Source organism: Pelodiscus sinensis, chromosome 3, assembly GCF_049634645.1.
Source record: "Pelodiscus sinensis isolate JC-2024 chromosome 3, ASM4963464v1, whole genome shotgun sequence".
Lineage (NCBI taxonomy): Eukaryota > Metazoa > Chordata > Testudines > Trionychidae > Pelodiscus > Pelodiscus sinensis.
Genome location: NC_134713.1, coordinates 104,491,298 through 104,515,330, shown reverse-complemented (window position 1 = coordinate 104,515,330; position 24,033 = coordinate 104,491,298). Strand labels below are relative to the sequence as shown.

The 24,033-nt window shown below is 44.5% G+C and overlaps 1 protein-coding gene across 8 annotated transcripts in view; it reads right to left on the bottom strand.

Moving 5' to 3' along the window:
* The window catches only part of STXBP5 (syntaxin binding protein 5), a 193,085-nt gene that overhangs the window by 33,015 nt on the left and 136,037 nt on the right, over positions 1–24,033 (bottom strand). For all 8 annotated transcript variants that reach the window (XM_025184070.2, XM_075924382.1, XM_025184056.2 and 5 more), the window contains exons 14-18: positions 20,797–20,837; positions 19,286–19,506; positions 8,732–8,910; positions 8,065–8,190; positions 6,004–6,155 (exon numbers count right to left, since the gene is read on the bottom strand). In XM_025184070.2, the coding sequence (XP_025039855.2) occupies positions 6,004–6,155; positions 8,065–8,190; positions 8,732–8,910; positions 19,286–19,506; positions 20,797–20,837 (719 nt within the window). The remainder of the gene's footprint in view (positions 1–6,003; positions 6,156–8,064; positions 8,191–8,731; positions 8,911–19,285; positions 19,507–20,796; positions 20,838–24,033) is intronic.

Genomic DNA, 24,033 nt, shown 5'->3' with positions numbered 1-24,033 from the left:
TGTTGGGTAAAAGGAGATCAATGCTAAGGGCCCGGAATTCACTGACCCTGCAGCCAATGTGATAATGATTAAGAATATCATCTTGAGAGGAAGGTAACGGAAGAAGTGTTCTGAAAGTGGCTTGAAGAGGGGGCTCCATGAGGTTTGCAAACACAGCATTAAGATTCCATGTAGGAACGTTCTTGGACATGTGAAATAAGTATGCAGTAACCCTTTCATGAATCTGGACACTGTGAGCTGGAAAATGAACATGACTGAACAAGTGGATGGCATAAAGAGGCTGCTGGTAAGGTGGATTTTTAACCAAACTGGATAAGCCAGATTTGTAGGGATGCAGCCCCACAGTGAGGGGCTGAATACTACTCATAAGTAGGTTCATTGAACTGCAACTGGGGAAGGCATGTCCCTGCATTTCCTTCCCTGGCTACCATATTGTAAACCTGATAATAGAGTTGGGCCTCCCCCCCCCCCCAAACAAATCTATACTATTATAAAAGGAGAGGTGTCCGTCATGCTGTCTGTCACAGAGAACATTTGAGAAGACTTGCGAAGCTTCTAGGGAGAGGCAAGCTCCCACCTGCAGCCCTGCCCCCACCACAGGGAGGAGAGGAGGAGGAACGGAGCACCACTCCCACCATGGGGAGGGGAAGAGCCTGCACGCCCCAGCATCCCGGGAGCAGTGAGGAGGGAAGAGGCCACATGACCCTAGCTTCTTTGCCCCTGGCAGCAGTAGGGAGGGCGGAGTCCACGTGGCCATGCCATCACCAATACCTGAATACTATTTACATCAAAGTCAATGGGACAGTCTTGGTTCCTGGCAAAATACTGCTATGGATGTTGTCAATATCCGGCTACCTAGTAAGTGGATTCCACTGTAATATATTGTACATCTATAATCAGTGCAATTGTGGGAGGTCTTTGAATTTTGTTGGGAGTAACCAGTGGGTCAGGGCTGATAGGACCACTGATAGAATATTATGGTGGGATCACAATTTGTTCTCAGTTGATGGCTTGCAGGAGAATGAATGGACTTTATTTAGGCTTATAATGGATGTGGGTGAAATCTGACAAGCAGTGTTACGTAAATACAGGGTGACATATGCTAGGACATATGAAGCAAGACCTTTGACTTTTTCACCAACTTCTTAAAATATTCCAAAAAATGTTCATTCTGTTACTCATTAACTAATATATTTTACATTGTATATCGAAGTTCTTTGTAAAAGCACACACACATATAAAGAAACCTCACATACTTAAGGCTGCTAGACTGGCCAGTTAGGGATTTCTTTCAGAGCTAGTTTTGTTTATTCATTTGGTCAGAACATAATGGAAGAAGCTTGATGAAAAAGAAAGTGATTTCTTCCCCTCTGTCAGTTATCTCTACCAATCCTGGAAATACACATTAATGAACAATAAAAGTATGTTTTGTTATCACAAGAGCACCATGCTAACTGAATCAAAGCCCTATTAGTCACATACATTTATGAAGAGAGGTCATGATTTTAAAGTAAATTTTTAAATTGGTACTCCCACTGAAGAGATTAGCAGCATGCTTTCCAATTTCTCTTCCTCCAGTAATAGCATCAGTGAAATTTCATGAATAGTTATTTGAAGGAGATGGGTAAGAGGGAGACTACCAAGAACATCATACGCCTGTTATGAGGTTAGACGAATGCTATTGCTGCTGTATATGAGCTATGCTTAAAAATGCTTTGCAAGTACTAATTTTTTAGAATTTTTTAAAAACATCAAATTTCCTCATCAAAAATGACTTTCCAGAAAAAAAAGTAAATTAGAGAAGATATATTCCCTTTCAAAGTTCAAACAAGACCATGTCAATAGTTTGCATTTTGAAATAACACTAAACCAGATTATTCTGGAATCAAGGATGCTACAAATAAAAATTTCTGATAATTTCACAAAGCCTCACCTTATAAGATGTTTTACTTTGATAGTGCTAATTAAACATAAAACCATGATTTATGAAATACTAGTGCTGTGTAATGGTTTGCAAGTAATAAGATACTAAATACAGGCAGTCCCCGGGTTACATGGATCCGACTTACATCGGATCCCTACTTACAAATGGGGTGAGGCAACCCCGCACTAGCTGCTTCCCCCCAGCAGACCAGGGAGACGCGGAGAGGCTTTTCTCAGCAGACACCTCAGCTTGAGAATAAAGGACTGAGGGAAGTGAGGTGTGGGAGAATAAAACTGAGCTCTGGAGAAATGTTTGGCTAGAGTTTCCCCTACAATATGTACCAGTTCCGACTTACATACAAATTCAACTTAAGAACAAACCTACAGTCCCTATCTTGTACGTAACCCGGGGACTGCCTGTATAACAATCTGCATCAATGGTATGTATTGTGTTTCTGTTTTAGTCATGACCACAAACCATAAACGAAATATATATATTAATGATGTGCTTGGAAGAAACTCTTTCCATTCTCTAAATATTCTTGTATTAAATCTGCATTAGCGGAGATTAAACATTTGGCTTCAATTAATTATCTGTAGTAAGGCATGTGGCATGTGGATTTATCTATCAGAGATAGTAGAGGATATAAAAGATTAGGTAATTGCACAGTTGCTGGAACAGTTTCTTCTTTCTCAGTAAAAAGATACATGCCAACAGCTGGAAGCTAAAAAATTAATTTAGCAAGCAAACAAGTTTTTAAAAAGCTTAATATAACTACTATCTTTTTCTTCTCATAAGAGAACAATGTCTTTTACATGGTCAGTTATTTCCTTTGCTTTTAAAAAACTAAATAAAAACGAAGAGAGATTCTATGCTGTGCCTCTTCGAAGTGTAACACAGAATAAGCTGGCCTGGGGAGGAGTTTTCTGGTTGCTTTATGCCCTCTTGATTATGAATTATTCTGGGGGGCTGGAGTGGGTCTAGCTATTTATTCAGTTACGTGGGTCTGTCCAAGTTTGGCAGTCTCGTAAGGGTGTCCTATGTGCTGTAGTGCCCTCCTGAATCTCTGTAGTGCTCTGGCCTTGCCTTCACGTCTGCTTGGGTTCATTAGGGAGCCCTCATGGGGCGGTCTCACAACCATCTTTCACAGTTCCTATATCTGGAGAATTCTCCTGCGCCCTCAATCAAATATATTTTGGTGGTGCCACAAGAACAAAAGATATGGCACATGCCAAAATTAGTTTCTAAAGCAAGAGATACAAAATAGATGATATAATATCCTTTACTGAAATAACTTTTGTTGATGAAATAAGATACTACCTCACCCACCTTGTGTGTTCAGTGACTTGGTACTGACACAGCTACAAGACCACTTTCTAAAACTAAAGTTATTTACATGAAGTAACAAAAACTTAATGTGTAAACAGCACATTATTTACATCAAATTCAGATGGTCAAAAATATTTTATTGCCATTAAATGACTTACTTATATAAGAGGTGCGAAGCTTTTTCACAGACTCTGAATATAAGTTAGAAAGGCTGCACATGCAAGAAACCACAGTCAGCATACCTTAATGAAGCAATGAAAAAAGGAAAGACGAGACACCAACATAATATGTTTGAGACAGAAAAATCTACAGAATAAGTTAAAACATCAGGGTTATATGATGCTTTTGCCAGGCAGACCAACTCTTAGTAAAAGCAACTAAAATCTGAAGGAAAAAAATCTTAATTAAAAGTAAAGATTCACACCAGCCAATAATCGCTTTTCATTATCTTGATGAGCCATACTGGATATTTCAGCTAATAAGCACGTACACACATGTGAAAGAGAGGTACAATTAATCATGCTAACAAGATGTTATAATGACAAAGGCCAATGGCACAAACTAAGCAGTTTCTAATGTCTCTCAGAGTGACTTAATTTTATCAGAGTACAAAAACAGTATTTAAGTACTAACATTTTTCCCTATGAAACTAAAACATTAAGCCTATCATATTAGACTGACTTTTGCTCATATGAAAAAATGAAACCTTTATCCATGAAAGGAAAATCAAAGATTAATTAAGTGCTTTATAATATGGTAGATATTTGGTGCCTTTTTTTTAGTCTAATGTCTTCACCTTGTATTTGATGTTTGTCAAACCAGTATTTACTATCAAGTGATACCTACCTCAGTTATAGCATCTATAAATCCAAAAGAAGAATGGTGCATCTGTGGCACTGTACCTCAAGATAGCATCTTGAAGACCCCATATTCACTACTATCATATGGTTATGATATGTTTCTTACAAAGTATGCATGAGGTATAAACTTTAAAAATATTGATCTGTTGAACCTTAATATCATGTTGGATTTTATGTACTAGGATTGTAAATGAAGTAAAGAAGTACTGCTATATGTCGTGAGGTTGAGAAACATCTATGCCTTTCAGTTGTGACAAAGAAGCAACCATCAATCCAGAGGCTTCTCAGAAAAGGGAGGTATGCAATGGGGATTGCCTGACCCACACATCACAGCAAAGATCTTTCTAGCCACAGTACGAATGTATAAAAAAAAAGGACAGTGACATCATCACTTGGTCTCTCCTGTCCCCCAATCTCTTATCTAGATGACCAAGACTTGAAAATTGAGGAGATAAGTTTCAAGACAGAAGGAAGTCCAATCTGTGTATTGAAGAACTGTGAACAGACCATAACATGTTAGGGTGAGAAACACCTTGATTAAAATCTTGCTTAAGTCTATTGAAGTTAGAATTTAGACTAATTATTATTTTTATTTCTTGGATTACCATCTTTGATCCGTATCCCCGTTACTTGTTTTAAATACGTTTTTCTGTAGTTAATATTCTATTTTATGTTACTTAAAAACTGTGTTTTTGGTTGCAGGGCTTATGAAATCTCTGCTCAGATTACAAAGGCAGGCACATGTCCACTTTCTTATGAAGAAGCAGCAAAATTATTAATGAGTTTACATTGTTGGAGGGAATCCTGATTAGTGTATGACCTTATTTCTGGGGTGAAAGGCTGGTAGCTGGGGTGACTTGCTGGTGCTTCTCCCTATAAAATTCATGAGTGGCTCAGGGATTATTTGTGCAATTTACTGGGTGAGTGGCTCCATGTAACTAAACTGAACAAAAATGTTTTAAAAATATTAGCTGTTTTTATTTCAGAAATTATAAATGAAGAATATGAATAACAAAACACCAGAACAATTTAAGAAAAACCTAAAGTATGATTTCAACTACTCCCCTCCATACCTAATTTTTAACCCACACTATTTTACAACCTTGGACTTGCAAATTTATATTATTCATTTATATTCCATACCTGGGGTTTCCCCTTTCAGAAGCACAAAGTGAGTCCCAATAATTATAGACATTCTTAGTGATGAGAAATTTTAAATTAATAGCAGCAGAAGCAAAGGTACCCAGTTTTGTGATGACCCTTCTATGCTGAGAAAAGGGGTATATATAAGTGAGAAGATGTGGAGAGGGGAGGGAGAGCAGGGAAACTGCAGGATATCATCTAGTCATATTTATGAAATTTTGACCATTATTAAATTAAGATATTTTAAAATTCACATAATTGGTTTGTATTTAATTTATAATTCTATGAATGTATACAATGCTTGCCTATACGTTGCTTAAGGGGCTTTTGACATATTTTAAAAATTGATACAAATCACATGAAAAACAGCAAATACATAAAGCTCAGTCTGCAACAAAGCTTAGTCTCATATCACAAAACAAGAGAAAAATTAAATCTGGGTAAGCCAGGGAAGATGCAACAAAAAATGAAATATTGTACTTAATCAGGAGGAATCTAGTATACAGCCTCTCAGATACCTCTGATTCAAGTTACTGAATTGTCAAGAATCATCATGTATGAGAATGTGAATACAGACCAATGTCCCATTAATTATTCTCAAAGATCAGACATGTAATAGTCATACAAAAGCAAATATATGTTTAAGGTGCTAATGGGATTATTTTCAAAGCAGACACAATTATGAGCTCTGGAGAAATGCAACATTCACCTATTGAATGTTGAAATGCAACATTCACCTATTCTTACCTCCTGATGGTTGCCGAGTTTTACGAGGAGATCGAGGTTCCCTACGATAGGGATCATTAGAGCCATACAATTCAATGGTACCAAGGTTCAAGAGGACTGTCTTCTGCAGGTAATCAACCATTGCAATACCATTACAATTCCCAAAAACTACTCTGGAAGAAATGGAGTAGTAGGAAATATTTCAATAAAGTTGCTGATAGTCAAATGTTGCTATTGTTTTTATTCCTGTATGTAGTACTATACTTGACAAAGAATTATAAAAATACTTTTATTTTAAATTGGTCATTTAAGTGAACCTGAAACAGGATTTAAAAAAATACTTCTGTGAACTAATATTTAAAGTACAGTTTGCTGCTCTAGAAAGTGACTAAAAATAGTACTGCGTATGCTCATTCACTGGCCCATTCATTTATAAGCCGACCACCACCCAATGAATAGGTAGAACTGGAAAAACCCAATGACCTTTTCATAAGATGACCCTATATTTCAGGGATTGGCAAAATTCAGCTCCCAACCCAATAGGGTAAACCAGTGGCACACCAAGATGTTTTATGCATCTGGAGTATCTGCAGACAGAGTCCTTCAGCTCTCAGTGGCTGTGGTTTATGTTCCCGTACAATGGGAGCTGCAGGAAGTGCATGGGTTGAAGAACATGCTGACCTGCCACTTCCTCTGAACGTGTTGGCCATGAAGAGTGAATCACAGCTACTGGAAGTGGAGAGGCTCTGTGCCTGTGGATGCTCTGGTAAATAAAATATCTGGTATGCCTGCAGCTTATTTTGATGGGCCTTGAGCTAAAGTTTGCCATCCCCTGATCTACAAAGACCACACAGATGCATTGCTGAGCCTCACTCTTTGATGCTTCTCTATACCAAAAAAAAATTGGCTTAGGAACAAGTATATATGTACTTCCTTTTCAATAAGCCAGTTTGCTGTAGCTACAGAGTTCACTTACTAGAGACACAATTTGGTTTTTACTGCTGTTTGATTTTGCAGAGCCAACATAGCTGTGAGAGAATTAACTGCCTTTAATTATAACTTGTTCATTAACACCACAATTACAAACTAAGCTGTAATTGTAGAAATTGATGCGTGAGTTAAAAGGTATCTCCAATAGTATCCAGCTTCCAAGTTGACTTTGTAGAGCTGGCATTTTGCAGAAGAATCATTTTATTTGCAAAATGAGCAAATTTAATCAGAAAGACAATTTCTACAACTCATTTTATAAAATCCACTTTTTACAGTACATGCTTTTCTTCCATAGTTAACGTTCATCTCTGAAACTTAAATTTCCCTGGTTATTTGGGGGAGGGGCGGAAGAGAGACTTCAATATACATTTATGATGTTATTTGGCCTACTTATATAACTGGGCAAATTGCCTAATGAAAGAGTCTCTTAAAAAAAGCTGCCCTCCCACCTATGAGACCATCACCTTCACCCTAATAGATGCAAAATGGGATATCCCTTAAAACTGTCAGTACACTTTCTTTTGGTCATTTACTTTATTATTTTAGTGACAATCATTACCATTACTATGAAGAAAAGGTGTACTAAAGCTCCTATTAAAAATCTCTATTTTAATGAACTTATAATTTGCTCTTAGACAAATAAGGCAGCTGGACAGGATTCTTTTAAATATATGACACACAAGCTCTGATACAACTCTGTTCATTTTAATTTTTTTTGGTGCACAAAAAACACTTGAAATTTCCTATTCATATAATTAAAAGTATTTAAAGTCTGTCTTTTTTGTTTATATAACTAGAGAAGTATTTTAATCCTTTTTTAATCAATTCAATTAGATTAGCTAGGATATTCATTAACAGATTATATATACAGATTTATAAACATTATATGACTGATTATCAGAGTTATCATTAAAAAGTCAAAATCTGCAAAAAAGATACCATCTGTGATTATAAAACTATTGCAACTTTTTACTTTGATAGCATTGCCAATATTCCTACACAGTGGGTATAAACCAATGTTGACTTTTTCAAATTACAGCCACTTTGGTGAAAATGATTAGAAAACTAGTAAACAACACAGAATATACTTACAGACCATAAGCTGAGTTTACTGCCAAACTGGTTATCTGCTGTGGAGGTTCTCCACTCACCCATACCAGCTGAATAACCAATTCAATCTGGTAGCCTACAGATTGTTTGAGGGGAGAGCTTTTTATTCTGCAATACAAATACAAGGTATAATGCCTTTATATTTCTCTCTCCACTCTTCACTTTAATAGAGCAGAATCATATTAACTTTTGCAAGACATGGAGACTGATAATTATTGAATTTTGCAATCTACCAAATGAATAAAAGCAATATAAATAAATAAGACTAATGTATCAAAAGTAGGTATTCATTTATTTTGTTCATTTCACCTTAATTCCCATTATTTATGATAATGCTTAGATTTACTGCTTAATACAACTCGAGTAATGATTCCAAACAGTGAAAGATGGGAAAGTGCAGGACAAGGATAGACAGCAGTAATATGATGGCTTTAGTAGAGAAAATGTATCTCAAATTCTGAGGGGAGAATTAGGAATTGCAGAATTCATGAAAGAAGCCGGTACTGAGCAGGGATTTGAATATGATGTATAGATATGGCTAACGGAAACAGGCAAGGACTTTCAGCCTAAGGTTGATGCTATGATATAAGGACATATGAGTGCAACATGAGAAAGTGGATTTTTAGACTTTCCATGTTATTACACTTACTTTAAACAGGGGACATTATCACGAAGCCCATCAGATGAGCTGCTGCTAGTAGACGGATGTGACTGAGGAGCAATGGACTGAGGATTGGAACCCGTGCCTGGAGTTGGCAATGGTGGAACTTGCTCACCATCTGGAGAGTCTACGTCATTTATTTCGTACAACAGCCGTACTTCAAGCATCTGTAAATTAAACCAAAGCAAAAGTGAGAAAATATTCTCACTCTTCTCTATGAAAACCTTTTCCTTTGATTCCCACATTTGCCACTTGAAAACTATAGAAATGTATATGTGAATTAACTGAAGTACTAATAGAAACTCAAATGAAGGATCACTATGTTAGGCAGCTTATGTATAGAAAAGTGGTTCATAAATATCATTGCTTTTTGCAACTCTTAGCTAAACAAAAATAAAATACTACATATATTAAGGCTCAGATTTTTACAGATATTTAGGTGTTGTTGCGCTTAAGGATGTTAAATATCGACTAATTGAATAGTTGATGCATTTTGCAGTGACTATTCGATTAGTTGATACGGTTCCTCTGCCTCTGAAGTTGCTACACTTCAAAGGCAAAAGTGCTGCGTGGAGCCCGGGGTGAGCTGGGGACTCCCCCAGCTGATCCTAGGCTCCACGCTGTGCTGCCGATTTAAAACGCCGTGAGGAGCCTGATGCCGGGCTCCTCGCGGCATTTCAAAGTGACAGTGCCGGATGGAGCCTGGGGTCAGTGGGGGAGTTCCCAGCTGATTCTGGGCTCCACACAGCGCTGTCACTTTGAAATGCCGTGTGCAGCCTGGGGACACCCTAGCTGCTTCTGGGTTACATGTGGCATTTCAAAGCCCCAGGCTTCAAGTGGCGCTGCTCCAGCTCCAGCTCTCACCCATAGCAGGTAGTTCACAGATTAAAATTTGACCTTTAACCATCAATTGCTTTTAAATTTAGAACAAAAACCTTTAATTGGTATAGTAACCTGATGAGGAACCAATAAAAGAATTTAAGCACATGCCTAAGTGCCATGAAGTTAAAAGATAAGCCGGTGTTCTAATGCTATTAAAAGGAAACCAATCCAATTCCTATAAATGAGATAGAGCAGTGGTCTCCAACCTTTTTACACCCAAGATCACTTTTTAAATGACAGACCAAGCCAAGATCTACCGCCCCACCCCTTCCTTGAAGCCCTGCGCCCTCTCTATTCTCCTCCTCTCCATCACTTGCTATTATCCCCAATCCTTATACTGCTGCTTTAAAAAAAAATTATTCTGTAGGAAGAGGTTTTTCCAACATTTGGCCTGTCTAGATTGGACCAAATGTCAGAAAAAAAACCCTTCTTTTGGAAGCCACCTTATTCCTTGTGGAAAGAGGAATATAGAGGTGACCAAAAGAGCCTGTTTGCTCTTCCACTAAAAAAGTGGAAGAACAAATGCAACCCTGGATGCAGAAGAGTTTTTCTGGGATATCTCCAGAATCCCAAAAAATGCTGCAGTCTAGCTGGACCCTTGCTGTGATGAGACAGGATGTGTAGTCTCTGGGGTGGGAATGAGGGATTTGGGTGTGGGAAGGGGTAAGAGGTGCAAGCTCTGGGAGGAAATCTGGATGCAGGAGGAGGTGGAGAAGGGGACACTGGCTCGGGGAGGAGGCTCCAGGCTGTGCAGTGTTGGGATACTAAGCAAGCCATAGGCTTGCGGATGTGAGGGTGCAGGAATTTGGGTTGGGGTATGTGAGGGCCTTAGGGCAGGAGGTTCCAGTGTTTGATAGGCTCAGATCTAGGGTCTGGGGAAGGGGGAATGCAGGAGTGGTTGTGGCCAGATGGGGGCTTGGCCCCAATTGGGAGTTTGTTGGCCAGGCTTCATTTTTAAATAAAATACTATGTTAAACACAAAAAGTTTCTGCATTGTCTTTATTTATGAGAATGGTAGGAAACCTGCCTTGAGTCAGGGGTCACTGACCCATAGAAAAGTCATTTGAGAGCAGGGGACACAGTACTGGGGAGGGGTGCTAATGGGTTCCGGGGCAGGGAACAGAGTGCCAGTGGAGGCAGGGGAGAGGAGGCAGGGTGCCAGGACAGGTTTCTGTAGTAGGAGACAGGGTGCCAGAAGGAAAAGAACGGTTACTTACCTGTAACTGTTGTTCTTTGAGATGTGTTGCTCATGTCCATTCAAAGTAGGTGTGCGCACCGCGTCTTCTGGAGCATTTTCCCTAGCGGTACCCGTAGCGCCAGCAGGGTGCCCCCTGGAGTGGCGCCGCCATGGCAGGGCATAAGTACCCCTGCCGGCGCTGCCCCACCTCAGTTCCTTCTTGCCGGACACTCCGATGAAGGGGAGATAGGGTGGGAATCGAATGGACATGAGCAACACATCTCGAAAAGCAACAGTTACAGGTAAGTAACCGTTCTTTTCTTCTTCGAGTGGTTGCTCATGTCCATTCGAAGTAGGTGACTACCAAGCTAACCCCACGGAGGAGGGGTCGGAGCAGTCATACCACCAGAGTCATGAAGAAAGGTGAACAATAAATGGATTTATTTGAACAATGCAACACTGACAAGGCACCAATTAAGAACAAAGATAACCGGATATATATTTACATCACAGATTCGAGGACTGCAGAGCCCACCCTTGCATCCTCCCTGGCCTGCCGAGGTAGCACATAGTGTGTTGCAAACGTGTGGAGGGAAGACCAGGTGGCTGCCCTGCAAATTTCTGTGATTGGTACCTGGGCACCAAAGGCTACCGAGGACGCCTGCACCCTGGTAGAGTGTGCCTTCACCCTGGGTGGGGTTTTACCAGCCAGCTGATAACATTCCGTGATGCATTGCACCACCCATCGTGATAGCCTTTGTGTGGAAATAGGCGACCCTTTCACCCTGTCCCCAAATGCAATAAACAATTGCTGTGATTTATGGAACGGCTTGGTCCTATCAATGTAGAACGCCAGCGCCCGCTTGGCGTCCAGGGAGTGCAGGACCCCCTCCTTAGAGGAGGCATGAGGTTTTGGGAAAAAAACCGGGAGATAAATCTCCTGGGACAGGTGAAAAGGGGAAACCACCTTCGGGAGGAAGGCTGGATGAGGCCTTAATCTTACATTGTTATGGGAAAAAACAAGGTAGGGCGGGTCTACAGTTAGCGCCCTTAGTTCCGACACCCTTCGAGCCCACGTAATGGCCACGATGAAAGCAACCTTCAATGAAAGGTGCTGCAGGGAACACGTGGCCAGCGGTTCAAAGGGAGGTAGCATAAGCCTGTGGAGGACCACGTTAAGGTCCCAGGCGGGAAGCGGGGCCCTCATTGAGGGGTACAGTTTTTCCAGACCAGTAAGAAACCTTTTAACCACCGGGTTAGGAAAAAGGGAAACTCCTGCCATAGCAACGTGGAAGGCGGAGAGAGATGCCACATGGACTTTGATAGAAGAAAAAGATAGGCCACTAGACCGAAGCTGGAAAAGGTAGTCAAGAATAGTTGGAATAGGAGCCGAGGACGGGTGTACTCCTCTCCGGGACGCCCAAGACGAGAAGCGCTGCCAATTGGCAGCATACGACCGTCTAGTAGAGGGTTTCCTGCTACTGAGGAGAACCATCTGAACCTCTTGGGAACATTCCCTTCCAGGTTGGTTCAACCACGGATAAACCATGCCGTTAGGTGGAGAGATCGGAGATCCGGGTGAACCATGATCCCCTTGCCCCAGGGTTGAGTTAGCAGATCCTGGACTAGAGGGAGTGCTATTGGGTCCTGGACAAGCATGTCTGTAGCCAGACAGACCAACCCCCCATATCATCCATCTTATTTGCCTCTCTGAAGCATACAGGGCAGAGAAGGAGCAGTAAAATCAGCATAGTCTATGCTGGCTCATCTGATCCTGAGAAGCTGAAAAAACAGATATGTGGAGAGAGAGCGATTAAGTCAATAAGCTGGTCTCGAGGCTGCAAGAACTGCCCCGGCTGGCACCCATGTTGATTTGAACACACACACAGTCCCTGGGAGAGGAATTTCCCACTGAGAAAAGAATCCCCAGTAATTCCAATTTAGTTATCTCTCTTACAAGTGTAAATTAAGTTCACAACTCCCTTGTAAGAACTGGTCTCACAAAAAACAGACCAGCTCCATTTGGCATGACAGATAAGAAAGAGAAATACGTGACCCCATGAGTATAAAGGTGGTACAGCAGCACACTCTCTTTTGAGTGTCATTCTACCCTCTACCTGCTGGTCGGGTTAGGTGTTTGACCTCCCGAGGTTCTATGGGGACGCCCACCTCGTATTTTCGTCTTTCCTAGGAATTGAGGGACCGGCCCTGGCCTGACATGCTGGAGTCGAGAGGCACAGAAGGGGGTAAAAATTGTATCTGGATGTGGTCCTCTGTCTTAAGTGTACACATAGAAAGAGTAAGCTGTTACTTGGTACTATTATTTCTATTTTTCTATCTTTATCTTCTTTGTAACCATTTTTAAGATCTATATTTTGCTAGTAGTAAAGAAATAGAGCAATAGCCATTGTAACCATATGATTTATAAGCTTCCTCAATAAACCTGTAACTGTTTAAGCTTTAACCTGACTCCTTCAGTTGCTGTAACAGAACCAAGTACAATTTAAAAGAACTTCAGCCGGTCTAAAGTGACAGTTATAGGAAGAGCTTGGGCGTTTGGATCTGTGTCACTCCCAGGTGACAGGGTCCACTGGGGCACTTCTCAGCCTTTCCTGGGCTGCCCGCTGCAAAGGAACTCCCCCCTCCCGTGTTCTAGCAGCTAAAATGTGAAGTGTAATAAGCTCTTCCTACACACTGGGGCATCTGTTAGCCTGTTTGGCTACCCTCTGCGACGGGACCTTGGTCCTAGCAGTAAAGTCACGGACGTTAAACTCTCAGGGCTCCTTTCAGCCTTCTGGGCTGCCCGCTGCGACGAGACTTCGTGTCTTAGCAGCTAAAGACTTAGGAGACACACCCACACATACTGCCCTGACCGTCGGCTGACAATGTCTACTAGGATTAGGAACCAGAACTGTCTGAGCCACCTGGGGGCTATGAGAATGATCGAGGACCGAAAGGTCCTCGCCCTGGTCAATACCCTGGAAATTAGGGGAAATGGGGGAAAGGCATAGAGGATGCCCTCTGGCCACACGGTCATCAGGGCATCCCCCAGGGAATATTTCCCCAGCCCCAGCAGGGAACAGTAGTTCCTGCACTTGGCATTGCTTGCCGAGGCGAACAGGTCTAGGCGGGGATAACCCCACCTGCGGAAAACCTGGCGGAGAGCCGAGTCCTTGAGGGTCCACTCTTGGGCTCCAAAGGATCTGCTCAGCATGTCCGCTAGCAGGTTTTTGCACCCCGGGAGGTACTCCGCTTGAGGTGTGATTCCGTGCTTGACGCACAGGTGCCAAAGCTGCAGGGCCTCTTTGCAGAGGGGAGGTAATCGCACCCCGCCCTGCTTGTTGAGGTAAAAAACCGCCGCTGTGTTGTCCATACGAACCAGGATGGAGCAGTGGGCGAACCTTGGCAGGAAGGCTTCGCAGGCTCACCTCACTGCCCGCAATTCCCGGACGTTTATGTGCAGGGCTCTCTCGGAGGGGGACCAAAGGCCTTGAGTCCTGTGCCGCCCCAGGTGTGCTCCCCAGCCCAGGTCGGACGCATCGGTGACTAGCGTCAGGGAGGGGGGAGGGGCACTGAAAGGAACCCTGCTGCATACCACAGTTTCCTGGGTCCACCATAGGAGGGAGTCCAGAATTTCTGTGGGCACCGTAATTATTGAGTCCCAAAGACCCCTGGATTGGCTGAAGGCCCTCGCCAACCACGCCTGCAGGGGTCTCATCCTCAATCTGGCATGGCGGACCATGTACGTACACGCCGCCATATGGCCCAGGAGCCTGGAGCAGACCCGAGGGGTTGTGATAGGGGATCGGGTTAACCCCGAGATCAGCTCCACTATGGAGAGGAACCTGTTCTTGGGCAGGAACGCCCTTGCCACCCTCGAATCGAGGAGGGCTCCCACGAATTCTATCTGTTGGGAGGGAGTCAGGGATGACTTCTCGACATTAATCATGAGTCCCAACCTTAGGAAGAGGGCTCTTGTGAGTGCCACGTGAGCTTCTACCTGCCTGGACGAGCGACCTCAAATCAGCCAATCGTCGAGATACGGGAACACGTACACACCTTGTTTGCGGATATATGCAGCAACCACTGCCATGCATTTCGTGAATACCCTCGGTGCCGTACATAAACCAAAAGGGAGCACCGTAAACTGAAAATGGGATTGGGCCACCATAAACCTGAGGAACCTCCTGTGGCTGGGTCTGATCGCCACGTGGAAGTACGCGTCCTTGAGGTCGAGAGTCGCGTACCAGTCTCCCAATTGTAGCACTGGGATGACCGATGCCAAGGTCACCATTCTGAACTTGTGTTTTATGACCGCCTTGTTTAAATCTCGAAGGTCCAAGATGGGGCGGACCCCTCCCTTCGGCTTGGGGACAACAAAATAACGGGAGTAAAAACCCCTTCCTCGCAGATGCGGAGGAACCTCCTCTATTGCTCCTTTTTCGAGGCGCACAGACACCTCCTGACACAGTACGTGTTCGTGAGGGGTGTCCCTTGCTAGGGACGGAGAAGGGGGTTTTGAGGGCGGCGGACCTAGGAACGGGATAAAATAGCCTCCATTCACAATGTTCAGAACCCAGGCATCTGATGTTATTATGGCCCAGGCCTGGGCAAAAAGGGATAGTCTGGCCCCAAACGGGGGGCCAGGGCGGGAGATTAGTACGGGACTCTCGAACAGGGCGTCAAAACTGGGGCTTGCCCTGATGGGAAGGACCATGAGGACCTCCCCGCTGGGCATCGGTTCTGGGGCGATGACGTCGACCCCCAGTACCCTGAGGGTGCGCGGCCGCCCTGGAATCTCCACCGGAGGCCCGGGAGCGGCGCCTCCGGTAATCCCCACGGGGGACCTGGGCCTGCGCCCTCCCCTGCTGCCTATAGGGCAGCTGTCACCGCTGTGGAGCCGGCGTGTGAATGCCCAAGGACTTCAAGGTAGACCTTGTGTCATTTAGGGTATGGAGCCTAGAGTCAGTGTGCTCCGAGAACAGAGCTTTGCCCTCAAAAAGCAAGTCCTGTATCGTATGCTGCACATCCGGGGGAATTCCCGAGACATGGAGCCATGCCCCCCGATGCATAACGACCCCAGTCGCCATCGTGCGGGCTGCTAAGTCCACAGTGTCCAGAGCCGCCTGGAGTGCGGTCCGCGCGATATCTTTACCCTCCGAAGCAACCGCCGCAAACTCCTGACGGTCCTCCACAGGGAGTCTGTCTTGGAACTTTTCGGTGGCCTGCCAAGTGTTAAAAGCATACCTGCTTAGCATCGCCTGTTGATTTGCGATGCGGAGTTGCAGCGCTCCTGTGGCGTAAACCTAACGGCCCAACAGGTCCAGCCGCTTAGGTTCCCTCGCCTTTGGGGAAGGACCAGGCTGAGGGAGTCTTTCCTTTTGGGCCGCGGCTTGTACGACCAAGGACCTGGGGATGGGTTGTGAATACAGGTATTCATGTCCCGAGTTTGGAACGTAATAACGCCTCTCGACCCCTTTTATGGTAGGGGTCAAGGTTGCCGGTGTTTGCCACAGGGCATTGGTAATCTTTGACACTGTCTTGTTAAGCGGTAAGGCCAGTCGCGTAGGCGCATCTTCCGTGAGGATGTCCACCATTGGATCCGTGTCCTCGATGACAGGCTCCACCGTAACGGCCAGGTTGGAAGCCATGCGGCGGAGGAGGTCCTGGTGCGTGCGGGCATCCATTGACGGCAGACTCGGTGCAGGGTCTGCTAGTGCCTCATCCGGAGACGACGAGGACTCCTGAACTGGCACAGGAACAGTTGTCGCCAACTGCGGTGCTGTCTGGGCGGCTTGCGCTCCTGATGGGTCCACCTCCGGTGCTGAGGATTGCGGTGCCACTGGATCGGGTTGCAGCGCCCGAAGAGGGCGGGGGGGGGCGCCCGGGACAGGCATGCAGACGGTTGGGATCAGTGCCCTGAAGTCCCCGACCCCAGAGAAGGAGGCAGCTGACCTTGCCACTGATGGTAGGCCCAGAGGGTCCAGAAAGTCCACTGCGGGTGCGGAGGCCACGTCTGTTGAGTGTGGTCCCTCCAATGTCTGGACCTCTGTGGGCCGAGGATGCTCCCGAAGAGCCCGAACGGACTGAGACAGCATCCGAGTCCGAAAAGTAATTGGACTCCGGCCATGGTGGAGCTGAGGAGGAGCGCGGGGCAAACCTTGCCATGGACTCTGGCTTACCCGCATGAGTACGTCAGGGCCGTACTGTCTGTAGGACCAGGGGACCCATGCCCAGTGCCAGAAGGCTCGCTGACGGATGCGGCACCGGGGGACCCAGACCCGGTGCCAGGGTTCTACGGCACCCAGTTGCGGTACCGGGGCGCCCAGACTTGGTACAGACTGCGACATCGCCAGCTGCGGCACCGAGGTGCCCAGGCTCGGTGCCGGGTAAGATGGAGCCAATGGCTGCGGCACCAGGGTGCTCAGGCCCGGTGCCGGTTGAGTTGCGGCCGGCAGTTGCGGCACTGGGGTGCCCAGGCCCGGTGCCTGTCGAGACCACTGTGTCGACGCCGGTGCAGATGAAGGCACGGAGACGGACGCCGGCTCTTGGGTGACCTCCATGGAGGAGAGAGATGTCTGAGTGGACGCCACATGGCTACTCAGATACGGCACTGGCACCACCAGGCGGGGAGCTGGCAAGAAGCTCAACTGCAGCGAAGTTCGCGCATGGCTGGAAGCTCCCTGAGAATGACGGTTCGGCGTCAAGAAGGGTACCGAAGTAGCGATAGGTACTGACCCCACATGGGGTGGTCCCGACGCATAAGCCACTTTAGCATGATAACCTGGGCCATGCTGGGGCGAAACCGTAGCCAGCTGAGTCTCCAACAATGGTGATCTCGACCCTTCCAAGTCAACTGAGGATGGAGGGGAGGTCGTGAGGCTAATGAGGTCCTGCGCTGCCTTGAACGTATCCGGCGTGGACGGACGGTGTGGAGGCAGGCGACCAGGACTATCAAGGCCTCCTCGGCGCCAATGGTGCGGTGGGGGCGATACGCGCACCAGTGAGCCCACGGCGCGGTGCCCAGCCGAAGTTGCCTTCTTCAAAGGGAACCTTCCCCATGATTTCTTCACTCTCTTAGTCGGAGGAGAGTGAGACTGGTGCCGAGACCTCGACGCCAATGCACGGTGCCGGTGAGGAGCCTCCCGCGTGGAAGCCGGTGCACTGCGCACCGCGGGCTGTTCCGGCGGCACCGGTTGAAGCGCTGTCTTGATGAGGAGAAGCTTCAGGCGGGAAACCCTTTCTTTTCTGGTACGGGGCTTAAAGGACTTGCAGATCTTACAGGCAATAGCCAGATGTGCCTCACCTAAGCACTTAAGACAACTGTCGTGTGGGTCGCCCCTGGCATAAACTTCCCGCAGTCAGTGCATGTTTTGAAGCCTTGCGGCCCTGGCATTCCTTAACTCCAAGGGAGAAGGACCAAAACAGTGAAACTTATTTATCTAACTACAAGACCTATTTACAAACCAATGTGAGAATGGGAACCATTAACTAACTAGAGACTAAGAAAGATAGAGACGCTCCAACGACCGTCGCTGCGGTAAGAAAGAACTGAGGTGGGGCAGCGCCGGCAGGGGTACTTATGCCCCGCCATGGCGGCGCTACTCCAGGGGGCGCCCTGCCGGCACTACGGGTACCACTAGGGAAAACGCTCCAGAAGATGCGGTGTACGCGGTGCGCACACCTACTTCGAATGGACATGAGCAACCACTCGAAGAAGAACTGGTTTCTGCAGGGGGGGCAGGGTGCAGGGGGACAAGTTTCTGCAGAGGGGGGGCAGGTTTCTGCAGCGGGGTGAGGAGGCAAGGAAGAGGGAACAGGGGGCCAGGTGGGCAGGGGATAAGTTTGGGGCAGAGGAGATGGAACACTGTTGGGGGCAGGGAGTTCCCTACACCAGCCATGGAGGGAAGCCTCTGACCCGCGCTCCCTCCGGACTGACCACAGGGCAGCCGGGCTGGAGCGAAGAGAAGCGGCTGCCCTGCTAGCTGGCCATCGTGCTCAGCCAGGGTGCCACCAAGCTCCACGTGGGCAGGCGCAGAGGGGAAGCCGCTGATCAGCTGGAGCGCAGGGCAGCCTCTTTCAGCTGAAAGCCACAGTCAGCTGGCTAGGGTGTTTCAGCCCTCCCGACCTCCCAGCTCCCACCATTCCTCGCAGCTACACACCTATGTTGTTGCTCGGTGAGTAGCTGCTCCTCAAAGGAGGAAATCTAATGTAAATGTACTGCGCAGGCACGCAGTTCAGAGAGGGCTCAAGAGCTACTCTTAGAGCCCCTGAGATCTACCGGTAGCTCGCGATCTACTGGTTGGTGACCACAGAGATAGAGAAATAAAACTTCTACTCAATTTTTTTCTGCTGCTTCTAGTTTTGAATATCCCCTACATATCATAATTTAACCAAGAGGATGAATCATGATAAAAATCCAGACAATTAATATATTTCTATTACAGCCAAATGCCATAAAATTTAAGAAATGATACCATTACCGGAATAACTTCTGTTGTCACTTCCTGTTTGCTGAATCTGTAAATAATGACATGTGCAGAAACTCCGGCTATGCACAGCATTCTACTTTCTGGACACCATGAGATGATCTGAATGGCATATGGATCTTCATCTACTATGTCTGTGTTTGGCCTATCATCCTTACTTCGTGATTTTTCAAATACTTTAGCTGTTTTTAGTTTGTAAAGTACTTGCAGTGTTACTAGGAACAAATAAGAATGCATAACAAAGTTAGTTTAAATTTAAACAGGTATTTTTTTCTTGTTTCTCCGTTTGGTGCCTTTTTTCCTTTACAAAGATAAACAATTTTTCAGCAAGAGAGAAGCACAGAAGTAAGGTTACACCATGTTAACATTCTCAGTTCTTCATAGAAAATATATCCACAATGAGATATTTAAAAAGGAAAAATCCCTTAGAACTTCATTAACATAAGCTAAAAATCATTTTTTTCTTCTAGAAAGATATCAGGTGGAGATGGAAGATCTACAAGACATGCAACAGGAACTGTAGCATTTACAACATATAAAGAATTTCTTCCTTTTGAGTTATGCTTGAATACCAATGAGACAAGATGACCCTAAATATGTGCATGCACTTATTTGCATACTTCAGATTGAACCTGTCTAGTCCAGCCTCTCTGGCAACATTGGTCCAGCATGATTTTAGTTGGCTGGATGTCCATTTATCATAGATGTGGCCAAATTTCCAGTGGTCCAGCTCTCCATGTTCAGTGCTACTCTTTACCTTTAATTTACCCCTACATGTTTTCTAAGAGCTCAGTAAGCAGTGCAAGTGTTGATAATGCTATTAGACAATATTGACCTCCATGGTTCAGCAAAGTCTGGTTCTGAGAGTACAGTAATAGAGAGGTTGAACCTGTAGTGTCAACAACAATCTTCTAATTCAAAACAGTATCAGAAATAGTTCTACTCTCTAAGCTTAGAACCACTGAATTATTTGGGTGCATTTATGAATGCACTTAATCTTTTTTTCTGTGGTTTGCTAGCAAGAACGGTGGGAAACAACTATTTCTAGCTGCTATAATTTATTGTAAAATTATATTTTTTAAATATACACTTGTTATTTTTTGTATTAGAAAGAAAAAATAAAATTAGACATTGAGGTGCCTCACTAAAATTTCACTGTTTTCTTGCCCTTCTCCTCTCTCTCCTTTCTTATATCTGTGTGCCAAAAGAGGAGAAGTGCAGGAAAATGAGACAGAGGTTTTAAGAATTTTGAAATGCCCATTTCTTGATATAGCCTGCTCTACCAACTTGTTTTCTTTTGGGGAGTAAGAATCAGTCAAACAGTAAACTATTAAAAAACAGACCCAAGTCAAGTCTATTTTAAATTCAAAGATTAACTTAATGCACAGACTGTGTGAGGCAGATAACACGAGAACATCTTGGAGCAATTATATTACAGAATCATACAATTTTAGAGAACGTTTCAACTGTATGAGTAAGTAACAATAATTATTCAAAATACTTACTTGCAGAGGCATCCCAAAACTTGATCGACCCATCAGCATGCCTATAAAATAATAAAAAAATAAAATAAAAGTGTGCCTGGAAAAAATAAGGGGGTTAGCAATGAGGAACAGAAATGTAGACTAGATTACACTACTGATTTAGCATAAACCACACCTAGCACATTCTGCTTTAGCATTATGATTCTATTGCAGTATACAGACAGAGTTCCATCTAAGCTGCGAGCCTGTGTAGAAAATTTTAGGCCTACCTACCTTGCCTGCAGAGCCGTGCATCAGCACTCACCACCACTCACTTTCCTGCTGGACTGGAGTGAGAGTGGTGGTGGCGGCAGCGGTGGCCTGGTGGGTTCTGGCCAGGTCTCATGGTGGTGAGCAACTGTCCTGTCCCCATTTGCTCTGGACAGAACTGGGGAGTGGGGAGGTTGTCCCTGCTGGGGCAGCCTCACTGAGGCCCTGGTTCCAGCTCTGGTGGCAGCCATCCCACTGCGCCGCAGCTGGAGCTGGGGCATAGTGTGCCTGTCCCAATTAGCTAATTGTCAGTAGCTAATCATTTTGGTGTTGGTAGATCAACTGTCAGGGCTGTTGTCATGGATGTGTGCACTGCTATCTAGAAGTTGCAGTCTTCTGGGTCCTAAGGCTTGGCAATACAAATTCATCAATACCTTCTTGCACATGTTTAGGATTCCCAGTTTGGTAGTTGCCACTGATGGAACCCACATGTCCATTCTTTGCCCCCACATCAGACCTCAGAGTTCATATTGGAAAAGAGTATTTCTCCATGATGGTCTGGAGGCTCACCAAGGAGGGGTTTCTCTAGTATTAAGATGGGAACGCTACTCATTTTATTTTGGGGTATACTGAGTTTCCTCTCAGCCACTGAGTAAGGGGCTGTGTATAGCTGCATTGTTCCCAGAAGCAGTCCAGAAAAGAGCTGTTTTTCAGAGGGGTGCCTGATTTTTCTGAAGCTCTTCTTGTAGTGATGCAGCTATGCCCCACCTCTTACTCAGGCCTGGGAGGAAACTCTTAATAGATCATTCTGAGTCCCAATTCCTCCAGAACACCTGTTTTGCTCCACAGAAAAATATGTAGCATCAGCTCATCATAGTGACATCATACTCCCTCCATCATCTCTTACCTGTTTCCCATCCATTCCCTTGTCTCCCTTCAGTGTGCCTTTGCTTACCTATGGAGAGGAGTAGCAGCCGTGCAGAGGTTGGGCATGAGGAAACAAACCTGATATCTGAGTGAAATTTGAGTGTCCACATAGAATCTGAATCCTTCACACTATTTGTGCAGCACTAAGGGGTGAAGTTGTAATTGCAAACCTGGTCTAGTGTGTCTGGAGGTTAATACGTGGGATCTGGAAGTTAGCAATCCTAGGATTTATACTATGGATTTACATAAACACATTAAGCTATTCTTTGTCTTATTCCCAATACAGCAGTCACCTCAGCAAAGGGTCCAGGCAGATTTTACCATAAGGGACCCCAAGAGATCATCTGGTCCAGCTGGTGAAGGGTCTGGGAGAGGACTATAAACACGGAAAGTTGGCTACTAAAATTTTTGCAATATTAAGTTTATTTTTATTTGACTTCATATAAAAAAACTGAAGTCATGCACCTTGTTAATTATCCCTTGTTTTAGTGTTCTTTCTTTCATAACATTTTTAAAAATATATGCAAGATATTTGTTTACTTGGGTGCCAGGGTGGCACACATCCGAACAAGTGCACATGGCCTCAATATTAGTGCACAAAACAAAACTCACTCTGCTCATGAAGGGAATCTTAGAGGGAACACTGCTCAAAGGTATGATAGCCAAGATTTTAAGACGTGCTCAGTGATTTCATCAACTGAAGTTCAATAGGTATTGCTTAGGCTCCTCTGAAAATGTCAATGACAGACTAATAGAGACACATGGTGGGTGAAGTAGTACCTTTTATAGAACCAAGCTTAAGAATTTGTCTTTTAACCACCATGAGTTGGTCCAATAAAACATTATCTCACCCACCGCGTCTCTAGCCATGCTGGTCCCAGCACATTACAGAAACATTGCATACAGTCACAGACTAAGATCTTTTAAGTAGAGGCAGCATCCTTCTGAATTTGCATCATTCTGTGCAATGCCTAGATCACTGGGCTCCTAATCCTGATTGCCCATGGGTGCTAAAGAAATATATAATAATTAATGCTCTATGAATTTTTAAACTCTTCTTTGAACTCTATCATAGTCTTGGCCTTCACAACATACTCTGGCAAGGAGTTCCATAAGTTGCGTGTTGTGCGAAGTAGTATTTCCTTTTATTTGTTTTAAACCTGTTACCTATTAATTTCATTTGGTGACCCCTAGTTCTTGTTTTATGGGAACAAGTAAATAACTCTTCTTTCTTCACACTAGTCATGATTTTATAGACCTCTATTGTATCCCCTCGTAATAGTCTCTTTTCCAAGCAGAAAAGTCCTAGTCTTAATAATCTCTCCTCATGTGGCAGTTCTACACCTCACTGTTTACTCCTTTCTCTCAATCAATTTAGTATGTTGAATAGAATTGGTCTCAGTATGAACCCATGGCTAGTTACCTCTCTCCATTCTGAAAACTGAGTGGTGTTGTTGAGACCTACTTTCATTTAAAAGAAAAACTCTGATAGGTTGGTAATCTTTTGATTACTGAACTCAACAGCTATTTAAACATGAACATATATTTAAAAGCAGTGTTTAAGAAAAAGCCTGTTATGTCAATTAAAATGGTTTAAACATTATCAAAGGATTATATACAGCAAAGAATAATAGATCTAGGAACTAGAGACAATAAGCAAATGCAATTTGATGGTGGCAGTTTATTCAAGTGGATACACCTCTGGTAGTATACTACTAGGAGAATTTTTCTGATGATGCCAGTAGTTATGCACTGGATCAGGTTAGCTAGGGAGGCTGTGGAATCCCTGTTAGAGGTTTTTAGAAAACAATTAGACAAACACTTCTTAGGGTTAGTCTGTGTATTTTTAGTCCCACCTCAGCATGACAGGATGGGACTAGATGTCATGTGCTGTCTTTCACTGTAGAAATCAATTATTCTATTATTGTCACACCGTTGCATACTACAGACAAGAAAATACACAGAGAATCCAGGAAGAAAAGTATAGTTTCTTGCAAAGAGCATAAGTGACTGTTGTTTCTAAATACATCATGTAATATGCAATAATATATCAGTAATTAGCTACAAAGTATCTGTCAGACG